We start from the raw sequence: 13,593 nt of genomic DNA on the forward strand, positions 1-13,593 counted from the left end.
TGAGTGACAAAGTTATACCAATATAGGTCTATAGTGTAGACCCGGCCTTAGTCCATCCTACTGCAAGATCACAATATCGCCCCCCTGGTAGAGGCATTACAGGTATCCAGTTGATAAGAACAGAGAATATAGCTACTCTTAGCCAAAAGGCCAAGAGCTCTCTTAGAATCATAGAAATTAAATATGAATAAAATCTACTAGGCCATCCAGTGCCCTCCTCCCTCCCGGGGCTAGCACAAGATTGTTCCTTACACTGTAGTTGCTAGTGCTTTGAACTGTTTAGTTTTAAATATTTCAAACAACGGGAGTCTCAACTGCAAGACTATTCAGCAGTCCTGAGAGCCAGCCTTTTCTTAATTTAACCCCCCCTGCTACTCCTAGTTGAAGGTGACCCACCAAGGATTTAATTTTATTTTTGTTTTGGTAATTATCTGTGTGCCCTTCTTTTGAACAATTTTTTTTAACAATTGAAGAAGGCCTGGGAGGTTGCTTTTGGTCTTTCTTTGTTTTTTACCTTAGAAATACTAGGAATAATAATGCATAGTGCTTCTCATCAGTAGAAGCTCAAAACACTTCTCAAAGGAAGTCAGTATTATTATTCCCATTTTACAGATGGGGAAACTGAGGCACAGAGCGGTGACATGACTGGCCTAAGGTCACCCAGCAGGCCAGTAGGACAGCCACAAATTGAACACAGAGCTTCTGAGTCCCAGGCCAATCCCCTATCCATTAGGCTATACTGCCTTCCTTGGCAGGGTTAATTTCCCTTGGCTTTTTTTTGGAGAACCTGTGGGGACCCCTCACTGAAGTTTATTCAGACCTTTCATATCTTCACTGAAAGGGCAGCGTGTTGGCTATTTAATAAAGATATCCTGTCTGCCACATGCTTGTTATGCATTAGCGTTAAACAGGCATGAATAAAGGCCAAAAAAAAAAAAAAAGAGTTTTAAACAGACTGAGTCAGTTCTTCCAGCCTCCTGATCATTTTCTGAATTCCCTCCAGTTTGCCTGCATCTTCCTGGTAGTGAGTTGTCCAGAACTGAACACAGTATATCAGCTGTAGTCTTACCCATGCAGTGCAGATCACTCCCAATCAGTGGCGTGATGCTTCCCTTGCTTGCTTCATTTACATTTAAATGCAATTTTAGGTAATGGTGCCTTGTTTCTTACAATCTGTGTGGCTGTTGGAGTTACTTATGTTCCATTGGGGACTTTAGCACTAAAGGTTAATGCTGTCCAGTCTACCAGTTTAATAGACACTGATTGCAAGACTTCATCTAGCTTAGATTACAAATGAAAGTGGCTTTGTTTTCATCCAAGCCTGCATTTGTGAATGTCCATTGTGACTTCAGCATGACTCGTAGTATTTGTTCAGGAGAAATCCCAGGACTGGAAAGGGACCGAGAGACTTTTTCCATTGGACCATATAAACTGGAACCATAAATTCACCGAACATTAAATCTCACCAAATGAGGGTAAATCCATCCTCATCATCGTATCCACTCATTATGCTCCACACCTGAACATAGCCATTATATGAACAACATATATCTCATATCTCAATGTCTGTACTTTGACCCATTAACCTTTTACTCCCAATTGGGGATATTGCAGATTATGTATTCGTTACGCCATCCGATCTTAAACCGAACTTTGCACTCATCGATAATCTGTACGTTATTCCCTGAGAACCAGAAACTTCTACGCTTAAACTCTGTACCATTTTCTTTTTATTTTAACATCATCTTAATAAAATTCTTAAATTTGTTCAGGAGAAGTCCCAGGACTGAAATCAGAAAGACACTGCAGGTCATGCTTGAGGTGTACTGACAGAACTGTGTGGGAACCTGGAATGCTAAGAACAGGTGGTGTGGAGGTCAGGGTTGAGATGCTTTGGCAAAGTTGTATTTGGGGGCTGGCATGTACATATCTTCTTGGCTGCCAAGGTCTTCTGCAGTATCCCAGCACATAAACCAATCCTCTATCCCACTCCCTCCAGCTGCTAAACCCTCCTCATTTCCAAGTGTTATCCACCTGGAATGGGATGATCTGAAAGCTGCAAGATTGTTGTAGGTCACTGAGCAATCATCATCATTGCTTTCTGAGAGAATTTGAGAAATACCAGCAGGGGCGTGCTTGCTCTTTTGCCTCCTGGCCATGCTAATAGAGGAAGTTGAGAAGCAGCAATAGATTACATAAAGTAGGGAAATTCCCGAAGACCTCACCCAGCCAATCTTAAACTGAAGTTGTTTTGCATACACAACAGATAACCCTGCAATTGCCTGTAGCTCCAAGAGAGGGTTACATAGTCATACCCTTGTCCTGTAATCATTCAGTCCGGTTAAACCAGCTGAACCATAGAGAAAAAGTAAAAATCCCTGAAACAGATTTTTTTACCTTTTCCAGGTCACAGCTACATGGAACTCCAAACAAGCTTAAATTGCAGCAAGGGCAGTTTAGGTTGGACATTAGGAAAAACTTCCTAAGTCTCAGAGTAGTTTTAAGCACTGCAATAAATTGCCTAGGGAGGTTGTGGAATCTCCATCATTGGGGATTTTTAACCAGAAAAGCAGGTTAGACAAAGACCTGTCGGGGATGGTCTGGATAATACTTAGTCCTGCCTTGAGTGCAGGGGACTGGACTAGATGACCTCTTGAGGTCCCTTCCAGTCCTATGATTCTATGACAGGTTTCAGAGTAACAGCCGTGTTAGTCTGTATTTGCAAAAAGAAAAGGAGTACTTGTGGCACCTTAGAGACTAACCAATTTATTTGAGCATAAGCTCAAATTCTATGATTACACATAGCATCAGTCTCTCCCACACCAGGATACACACTTTGATAATTATATTTCCATAGAAATAACAGCTCCCTACCTCAACTATCAATTGCTGTGAAAGCCAGTGTTGCTTCTAAAAGTGTGCCACATTTTGCATATGTGTGATTATGGAATAGTAGTACTCACTCCACAGTTAAAGTTGCAAATGAGTCCATTAGAAAACCAGTTTGGCAGAGAGTGGATGCTTATGGAATTCACGAAGAAGTCATGGCAGCTTCAAATGGTAGGTTAAGTCTCGGGCTAAGGCAGAAATTTTTTTGCAGTATTTGAAATGAATTATGCATGACATTCTGAAGTCTAAAATTCTAAAAGCAGTGAATGTTGTTAAACATGGTTCCAAAACTCTTCTAACTCTTTTGGCCCTTTGTAGCAAACCTCCAGAGAGAGGGAGACAGAAAAACTTTCCTTTACTGGATTATCCTACTTGAGATATAATACCCAGGACCAAGATGAAGTTCATTCGTGTACAATTACAAGTTATTAATGTTTTCTTTAATGGCATTGCTGAGGAATTTTGGTACAAGTTCATTAAAAAAAATAGTACATCTCTAGCCTCTTTCTTGCAGAGACAGACATCAGTGTATTGCCAGTTACTAGGGAAGTTTATCAATGGAAAAATTAACTTTTTCCAGCAAAAGTCTTGTTATTTTATTGAGTTTCAGTGCTGTAACTTGTAAATGGGCCAAGAATATGAAGTAGAATGGCTTAGAGTAGCAGTTGTTAAGGGGTTGTTAGCAGCTGTCTTTGGGGAAAGGGAGAGGGAGGCCACAATCCTGTAAGGCTTCTGTTCCCTTCCACAGCCTGCTGTTGCAGTAAATTTCAGTGTTGTTGGAGCCATGTTGATCCCAGGGTTTTAGAGAGAGAAGGTGGGTGAGGTAATATCTTTTATTGGACCAACTTCTGTTGGTGAGAGAGACAAGCTTTTGCACTTGCACAGAGCTCTTCTTCAGGTCTGGAAAATGTACTCAGTACGTCACAGCAAAATTTCTGGCCTTCAAACAACCCAACTTTGCCAAGCTCATCATCAGAAGCAAGCTCCCCACAGACCAGGACATGCCAACTCAAAGCAGCACCAGACCCTGCCAGAACAACAGATGCAAAACTGTAGATGTATCTCCACTGGTACGATGATCAACACCCCCTACAACACACATTTCAAGATCCATGCCTATCACATGCAGTGAGCCTCATAGGTGCCAACTTCCCCTCTGACTGGTGGGTGCTCGACCCCCCCCCGCCCGTGGCCCTGCCCCCATTCCACCCTTTCCCCAAAGTCCCTGCCCCCTTACCGCCCCCATTCCACCCCATTCCCCCAAGTCCCGGCCCCTGCCCCGCCTCCTCCCCTGAGCGCTCCGTGTCCCTGTTCCTCCCTCTCCCTCCCAGAAAGTCCTAAACGCTGCCAAACAGCTGTTAGGCGGCGGGGCGGTGGGAAGCGCTGAGAGGGAGGGGGAGGAGCAGGCACATGGCACACATGAGTGGGGAGAAGGAGGCGAGGAGGGGGGATGCGGTGCGCTGCTGGTGGGTGCGGCGCACCCACTAATTTTTCCCCATGGGTGTTTCAGCCCCAGAGCACCCACGGAGTCAGCGCCTATGGTGAGCCTCATCCAGTGCAACAAATGCCCTCAATAACAACTAGGTGGATGAAATCAGAGAATCACTGCACTCTCAAATGAACTCACACAGAAAAATGATCACTCTAGTGGTCACTCCATGTCTGATCTCTCGGTCCTCATCCTCAAAGGAACCCTGCATAACACCTTCAAAAGACCGAGCCTGGGAGCTTAAATTCATAACTTTGCTGGTTTCAGAGTAGCATGAATTTAATACAGACACTGGATTTATGGCTTATTACAACAATCTGTAACCCACTAACCCCCCATTTTTGGTACTATGTCTGCAGATGGGTGAACTAGCCACTTTACCTTGTATAGTCTCTTACAATATGTGTTAACCACTTATGCTAAATAATCCGTTCCATCTTGTATTTAGCTGTGACACTGAGGGTATGTCTACACTACAAAATTATGTCGGCCTAAGTTACGACAATGTACAGCTGCCACAGTAATTAAATCGCATGTCCACATTACGCTCCTTGTGTCCTCATTAGGAGCGCGTGCAACAATTTAATTGTCAGCATGGGGCATTGTGGGATGGCTTCTGAAAGCCAGTAACAGTCAATGTAAGTAATGCAGTGTCTGCACCGGCACTGCATCGACCAAACTACATTGACCTGCCTAAGTGTTACCCCTCTCGCGGAGGTGGAGTTAAGTCGGCGTAACGGGTGAGTTACATCAGCAGGAGCAACATTTTAGCGTAGATGCTTACAGAATTAGGTTGATGTAAGCTGCCTTGCGTCAACATAACTCTGTAGTGTAGACCAGGGCTGAGTACCTTTACCAGACCTGAAGAAGAGCTCAAAAGCTTGTCTCTTTCACCAGCAGAAGTTGATCCAATACAATATATTACCTCACCCACCTTCTCTCTCTATATTTGCTATCATTTGCAACCAGTCCTCTTCCAAAGCTAGAAATGGTCATTAAACCACTGCACTGATCCCTGAGGCACATCCCATGAAGCCGTGCAAAGGACTCTGCGCATTTGCAGAGGACTCATTACAAGTGTCTTAGGCTGGGTCTCCACTAAAATATTTTGCCAGTATAGTAACGTTGGTCAGAGGTGTGATTTTTTTATGACATTTCTATACTGGCAACACACCTAGTGTAGACTAGTCAATTATACTGACAAAAAAGTGCTTTTGTGGTAGAGCTTATACCGATCTACTGGCAAAAACACTTATTTGCTGGTGTAAACTGTATCTACACTAGAAGGGTTTGCTGTGGATAGTTATACCAGCAAACCTTTTCTAGTGTAGATTGAGGCTTATTATGGGTATCACACAGCATCAGGCAGACTGAGAGAGGAGAAAGACAGCATTAGACAGGAGAGAGAGGTGGCAAGTCTCTTCACTTCAAAACTCCAAATAAACCATAAGAAAGGACTTCTTTCCTACCTGGCACATTGTCCCTTCTGAACTGCCACCTCTGCTAATGCTGGTATTATCCTGGCCCCTTTCAGTCCATCAACCTACCTCCTTTCACTCAGCTTTATTGACTTTCTTCAAAGCTTTGATAGCGAACAATAGCAATTGGCCCATGCAGGTGTTGACTGCTCTGCAGGGTCCTTGAGGGAACTGTACTTTTCTGTCCTACAATGGAGCTTGTCTGAATGATCAGAAGTACATATTTGCCTAGGACTATGGCAACTTGCAGTGCAATTACTGGCAGCAAACAGGTCTTTTCAGTCTAATTCCTCTGTCAAACAGGAGGACGTGCTCTGACTGGTGATTCATTATTACCTGGGATATTTTGGTTCTGATAATTGCTGGGTGCTCTTTCAGTTCATTATCTCACCTCTTCATCTGCCTACAGCATAGATCAAGATGATCTTAAAGAGTACTCTCATTATGGTTATCTCCTCCCAATAGATAACAGTGCATCTGCTACATGCTGTAGTTAATCATAATAATATAACATCTCTACATTTATATAGCATGTTTATTCTCCAAGCACTTCACACACTATATATGTCTAGCACCGCTGAAATGGGATTGAGTCTGAGGTGGGGGGCAGCAGCCAGGCAGAACACTGAGGGGAGTGGAAGTTTTAGCCAAGTACACGAGGCAAAGTCCTAATTGGCCACAAAGATTCCTATGTGGAAGTCTAGTTTTCTAAGACCCCAATTAAGAGCAGAAGTAGCAAACTGTAGCTCCCTAGGGGAGAAAGAAGTTGAGCTTTGAAGAGATTCAACCACCCTGTGAATAAAGGCAGAGTGTTCTCCAGAGAGGAAAGAGTACCCCATATTGTTCGACAGAGACCATTCAGATAGGCTATGAGTCAGCACTGTCTTACTGGGAAGGCAGTCGCAGACAGCTGTCAGCCCAGTGGATTGTAAGGGGGCATAGGATGGAACGCAGACAGCCTTCATTGCCTATATAAATTCACCTCCACTGTTTAAAATCTAATAGTTAGTCTTCAAAGTCTAATGTAAAACTTTGGATCTGGATACCAGTGCAGAGGGATGTAAATCACAGAAGGGAGCATAGGAATATCCTAGGATGACAACAAAAGAGTCCATTTTGCTTACAGATGTATTTAGTGCCTAGATGCTATGGTGACCAGAGCGTATAACACCATAGATGGTCTGATAGACAAGCCATGAGGTGTTCTGGCTATTGGCATGACCTGACAAAGGATTCTGTGACACTGATGTGCTTTACCACTGGAGAGAGAAAAGGAGTGGGAGGAATCCCCCTAGCTGACTCCACCTGGGTGAGGAGGCATTAGGGATAGTGATTCAGTGGGGAGTATGTACTGTGAGAAGTTAAATATTTCATTGTATTTCAGTAGATGATATAGAGGTACTTAAGGAAAGTACATTTAGACAAGTCTATCAGTCCATTTATTAACGTGCCCACTGTTATTGTTTCAAGAGGGATGAAACACTGAAGGTATTGGTGAGCAACAATACTTGGTCTGTATTCACAGCAGTTTGATTAAAAGTTGGAAAATAATTTGCAAGCCCTGAAGGTACCATCTAACCCTCGGACATTTTTTTAAAAGCACTTTTACCTTTAGACTATAACCTGTAATATGGAAATTGGGTAGATGAGTGGAGTAGGTTACATCCCTATCAGCTGGAGGTCTCTGCAAGAACAGCCTAAATGTGGACCTTGACTGATACACATAGGGGCAGATCCTCAGCAGGTGCAAATTGGCATAGCTTCACTGAATTCAATGAAGATATGCCAGTTTACACCAGCTTAGGAGCTGGCCCTTAGTGTGATCTAGTGAAGAATGATTGAAGGGATTGGATCAGGCTAACGTTTGGTTTATAGACAAAGGGATTGATTGGGGGAATCAGAGAAGGGGCAGTTTGACCCTATCACCTAGATGCCCAGTGTGGGAGTTTGCCTCTGTGAGGAGCATCATAAACTCTGAAAAAGCCAATCAGACAAACTAGAAAAAGGAGCTAGACCTACAGTACTTTTGCATGTGTTGTTCCAAGCCAAACAATTCAGTGACTGCAAGGCTCCAAGACAGCCAATCAGGCTGCTGGAGACATGATCATTATTCACTGATTAAAAGTTAAAAATCAAATAAGTAAATTCAGCTTCAGCCAGTCAGAAACTGGCTTACACTGAAAAGTTTAATGTGCTTTGCTTTCATGGGTAAACCAGATTTCTGATTGGCTGAGGCACACAATATGTCTTGTCTCTGCACTAGGGGAAATGCTACCATTTGGCCATGATCCAAGTGCATTCCATGATTCATTGGCCTTCTTCATTGTGTGTTTCAGATGGAAAGGACCACCCAGATGCCAGCTGGGAAGGCTCCAGTCCTGTACTGCAGGCCATAAGAGTGAGAACCAATATCTTGAAAGATGGCTTCCCCAGTTCCACTGCTGAAACCCTCAAGCTAGCACAACCCATATGAAGAAGAATGTGTCTCAGCTGGAGAGAGGCATGACACAGATATTTTGCCTAATGTGATTTCTTTAAATTCCTATGAAGCACTTTGTGGAATTGCTGCTTCTTTTACCTCTGAACAGAGTGACTTTGAATGTGGTTCTTGTTCTTTGCCATATTATATTTAGTGATATAAAAATTCTGTGTTAGTTCTGGTTAATTTAGGTGACATGCTGAAGAAAGATGCAGGATTGGTGCTCTAAAATAGGTACAGCTCAGGCTGTGGCATCACATGCATCCTCATCTTACCATGGCCTTGCCAATGGACTTCCTGACCTGGAAGACCCACTTCCAAGAGTGAGAGGGGAATTCAATTAGTCCTGAAATGTCAGTTCACAATCTCCAGGGAAATGCTGAACCCACCAGTTGGTTTGACTAAAGCACAGCAGTTCAGTGGCTCTTGAGTCTATGATGTACTTTAGAATAATCTTAGCCTATATTTTCCACTGAATGCATCCGATGAAGTGAGCTGTAGCTCACGAAAGCTTATGCTCAAATAAATTTGTTAGTCTCTAAGGTGCCACAAGTACTCCTTTTCTTTTAGCCTGTTGTATATCAAAGTGAAATCTAATCATAGGCTTGTGGCAATTCAGGGTTGAGGGAGAAAGTGTAGCAATGATTACAGTCTTGTCCTTCTCGTGGCTAAATTCTAGAAGATTAGTGTGTATGTCCACAGGTCAGCTTTTTCCGTCTTCAAAACACTTTACATTCACAACACCACTGCAAGGAAGGAAAGCAATTGTTACCCATTTTACAGATGGGAAAACATGACCTATTCAAGATCACACCTGGTCTACACCTAAAAATTAGGTCGACTTAGCTACAGCACTCAGGGAAGTAAAAACTTTTCCAGCCTATGCAACACGGTTAGAGCAACCTAACGCTCACTGTAGATGCAGCTAGGTTGATGGAAGAGAGATGGATTTATTACAGCAATAGCGAAAGCCCTTCTGTCAATGTAGGAAGTGTTTTCACTACAGTGGAACAGCTGCGGCATTGTAACTGCGCCGCTGTAGCATAGACATGGCCTGAGCTGGGATTACAAATTCCTGGCTCCTAATTCTCTGCAAGCGCAAACCATGCCCATCTCTCCACAACTAGGGAGATCACTCATCTGGTTTTGAACTGGACAGCTCTCTTTTGGGGTGGTTTGTCCACTATCCAGTACTGGGACAAAAACCAGACATGATATTGTCCAGTATCGGATGGGGGCAACTATTTTTCAGAGTGCTTTGCTCTGCCCACTCTGGCGTGACATTGAACACACCATGCACTGATCAAAAAGAGAAAACCAAGTGATGAAATGCAAAATGAGGAATCCAGAAAAATGCTACATGGCTGAAGAGAGGTTTTCCCTTTAGGGCCATTCCACTCCAGCCAATGTTGATAGTGAGTGAAAGTCATTACCATTTGCTGGCTGTTGGGTGGTCTTTGTGAATGAGCCAATAGCAGAGGTGGATTAAGGTCTCTTTGGGCCCTGGGCCAAAGCAAGGGGGGGGGCGCTGATGCCAGAACTGTGGCCCTGCCCCACCCCTTCCTCCTGCTGCTCCGCCCTTTCCACCTGTGGCCTCGCCCATGGCCCCACCCTATTCTGCCCCTTCCCCCATGGCCCCTCCCCATTCTACCCATAGCCCTGCCCCACTCCACCCCGTGAACCCCACTCCCATTCCACCCCTTCCCCTGCATCTCCGTTCCCCACTCACTCCTTTCTGCCACCCCCCCTGCAGCCCCAAGACCGGAGAAGCTCTGGCAGCGGCGGGGTGCGAGAGCTCCTCCATCCCCAGGGCCGCTGTGGGAACCCCTAGGCATGGCCCCATAGGCCTGTGCAGTAATCCTCCATTGGCAATAGCCTCAATCCAGTTCCTAGTGGACAATTGCTCGCATCTCAAAAATGCCATGACGTGTCACTTACTGACACTCACGTTGGCAGTCCCAGCAGAGAGGCTAAGCATGGGATGGGGCACAGAAAATAATCTTCCTTCTTACTTAGTAAGTTGGGAGAGCAACCTGGAGAAGAGTGCTCTACATACACACACTCTCTCTCTCACACTCCTCTCCCTGGAAGTAGCCATTGCTATAGTTGCCAAGCATGTTATTCCATTTCAATAGGCTACTTCATAAAATTTCCAAAATGCTTCTTGGGGAAGAGAAACTCCCTGGCTGTCGTGTTATTGTTGGGTACTTTGAGGAGGCTTTTTTTATTTTTAAACCAAAGTCGAAGTTTTCAGCTTGACGATGTTGTCTGCCATGGCCGCTTTTTAATAAGGTCCTGCTGGGCTAGTATGTACCCATTTCACGTGAGTAGCTTATACATGTTTGGTAGCACATTCAGATGCAGACGTGTTTCTGCTCTTACCGGAGGTGGTGTTAGCCACTGGGGGCCTAAGCAGGAATATTACACACACACACACACACACACACACACACAGCCCCCCCCTCGAGCTGCTCAGGGTCCTAAGCAATTGCTTAGTCTGCTTATGCCTAGCGCCAGCTCTGGCTCTTACAGTCACATGCCTGAGTGCAGGACCTTTCAGAACTACAAAAGGCTGAAGGGCAGGGAAAATTCCATCGAGAAGCATTCAGGTCGCCAAGAAACAGCCAGGATCTGTTTAGGCTTAAAACGCCTTGTTGTTTTGGGGGGGAGGTAGAGGAGGGGAGCACATAGTTTTTGAATGTTGAAATGCAAGGATTGTTTAACTGATTTATCTTTCATTATAGGAATGTTATGCTTTGGGGGGGGCACTAAGCTTTTTAATATTTCTAAGGAGTTAGAGTGTTTTTTGAACATTATTGTATGCAGTGATGTTGTAGCTGTGCTGTTCGCAGGCTATTAACGAGACAAGGGGTGTGAATACTTCACCCACCTTGTCTCTCTAACATCCCCCACATTTTCAAACCTTAATAATTATACTTCCCCTTCTGTGATGTGACGGCCTCAGCACACCCTGAATAACAGCCCCTATACTCCTTGTTCATCCCCTGGGAAGCACAGAGACCTGCTGACTACTGCTCCCCCTTGGGATTAAGATGACAAAAATGGATGGTGGGGAGCCAAGGTCAGAGCTCTATCCCCCTCTGCACTAGCTCCCAGGGTGGGGCTGGTGCACCAGTGAGAGCAATCTGAGGCACAATCTCTCCAGTGTTTCTGCTGGGCCTGGCCAGTTCTGCACCACCATCGCACAGACAGAGCTGTGGCATAAATGTCACAACCAAGCCCATATTACCAGAGAAGCCTGCTTTTGCAAGGAAATTAACCAGATGAACCAATAATTCTCTTCTGTTCCTATTCCTGTGATTCCATGGCCCTACAAACACATGATGTACTCAATTCCTGCTGCATCCCATGCTATGAATCTTGCAACTAGACTGCTGCAGCTGTCTCCTTTCTCCTCTCTAAGGACAATAGTAAAATCCACCAGCCACTTCCTGCACTAATTGGATCAGGTTCTCTCTAAGAAATTAATTGCCAGTTGAACAGATTTGTTTCCACTATGGGTGAGCAAAAAAAGAGCATGAACATGATTTATTGTGTGAAAGGGACCACTACAGGTTTGTAGTTCAAAAGGCCTGGACTGATTTCTTTTCTCTTTTCCTCCCCTATCCAAATTCCTCTGTAAGCAGATATGCAAAAGGGCACATACTGAGTTAAACTGACTTTTTGAAGGCTTCTCACACTGTACAAACAACTTCTGAGGCCAGTCAGGAGCCAAACCAGCATGTAGCAGTTCATTCCAGCACTTGTAGAGGAAAGAGGGTGAAAGAAAATTAGATCACTCAAGGACAGCTTCCTCCTGTTTCTTCTATGTCCCACTACGCCCCCAGGCCTATGACCTGCTAATGTCCTTTTCCTCTTTGTGACGTCATGCCCCAGTTAAGATAATGGCATGTTTGTACATTTCCATAGCACCTTCCACTGTAAAGGATCCAAAGTGCTTTGAAAATTCTTTTCACAGCACTCACTTCGTCCATCACTGAAATGCAGCCAGGTCTGAGTTGCAACATGGCAGCCACTTAACAGTGCCTAGCAACGCTACACAGCTGTTGAAGACAAGAAGGGAAGATGTCTATACACAAATGCAGCTACAGGGACAATTTTACATAGGAAGGATATAAATAGCAGAGTTGAAATTTGGCCAGAATGCTGGGGTTAACAAACCAACTCTTGCTGGTAATGCGTTGGGTTCTGTAATAACCACAACTAGTGAGTGCCTCTGATTTTCATCTCATCTGAATGACATCAGAATAGTGCCCCCTATTAATGTGCTTGGGCATTGCTTCAACACAGATTCAAAAGGAAGCATGCCTGACTCCACTGTACCACCCAGCTACTGCCCAATGCCAACAGCAGCAGACAGGCTCATAGCCCAAAAGGGATATGGCATGGATTGCATCACACTTTTACAGTAAAATAATCCACCTCACACATGCACTCTGGGAGCCTGGCTGCTCAGCTGGCCCGTAACTAGGGGACTGCACACTTTGTGGCTTTGATAGGCCAAGCGCATTGCACACAACAAGGACTCCTTGCACCGCTCCATTACCTCCCACAAGCTCCCTGTGTGCCACCCTCTCCCTATATTTCTGGGATTCCCTGCAATGCCCACCATACCTCCTCACCAGTGGTGGATTTCCCGTGAAACAGACCGTGCGGTGGCATGGGGCCCCCAGCGACAGGGGTCCCAAAATGCAGGACAAATCTGACAAATGACTGAATTTAATAAGTGTTGCAAGTCGCGAAGCGGTCCAGGCTTTCTGCATTCTGCCAACTGTGCTCCAAACTTGTTTTTTTGAAGTAGTCTAGCAAAGAATTTTGCTTTGCCATTTTTTTCGCTGTCTCAGCAATAGCATAACAGCAACTAAGGGAAATTGTCATTTGCCAATCAAAGTCTGTCTGCTTGACCAATTATCCAATTGAACAAAAGCACCCTCTCCCACACTTTGCAACAATGCTTGTGATTTGTCACTAAAAACACGGGATTAACTGCATTAAACCTAATTGGGTGGTCCACGGCCCACCAAGGCCCATCCGTGGCTATGCCCCTGCTCTTTCAGACATTTTTAATCTGCCTAAAATCAAGGTCAGTTTTTTAGCAACAATGAAGCAACACTGAGTCTGGCAGTCAAAAACGCAAAAAAATGAAGGTGAGGCAAGAAGATTAAGCTAAGCACAAAGACAGTTTGTCATCTTATTTTAAAAAGCTTGAAGTATTGACTAGTGGACATGCATCAAAA

The 13,593-nt window shown here is 44.5% G+C and overlaps 1 protein-coding gene across 2 annotated transcripts in view; it reads left to right on the plus strand.

The window, feature by feature from the left end:
• Positions 1 to 9,637, plus strand: part of RAD51B (RAD51 paralog B) — a 591,188-nt gene extending 581,551 nt beyond the window's left edge. Inside the window, exon 12 of one of the 2 annotated variants that reach the window (XM_074955518.1) lies at positions 8,193 to 9,637. In XM_074955518.1, the coding sequence (XP_074811619.1) occupies positions 8,193 to 8,329 (137 nt within the window). In that variant the 3' untranslated portion in view covers positions 8,330 to 9,637. The remainder of the gene's footprint in view (positions 1 to 8,192) is intronic. The other variant, XM_074955519.1, reaches the window with a different exon arrangement.
• The last annotated feature ends 3,956 nt before the right edge of the window (positions 9,638 to 13,593 follow it).

Source organism: Natator depressus, chromosome 6, assembly GCF_965152275.1.
Source record: "Natator depressus isolate rNatDep1 chromosome 6, rNatDep2.hap1, whole genome shotgun sequence".
Taxonomy (NCBI): domain Eukaryota; kingdom Metazoa; phylum Chordata; order Testudines; family Cheloniidae; genus Natator; species Natator depressus.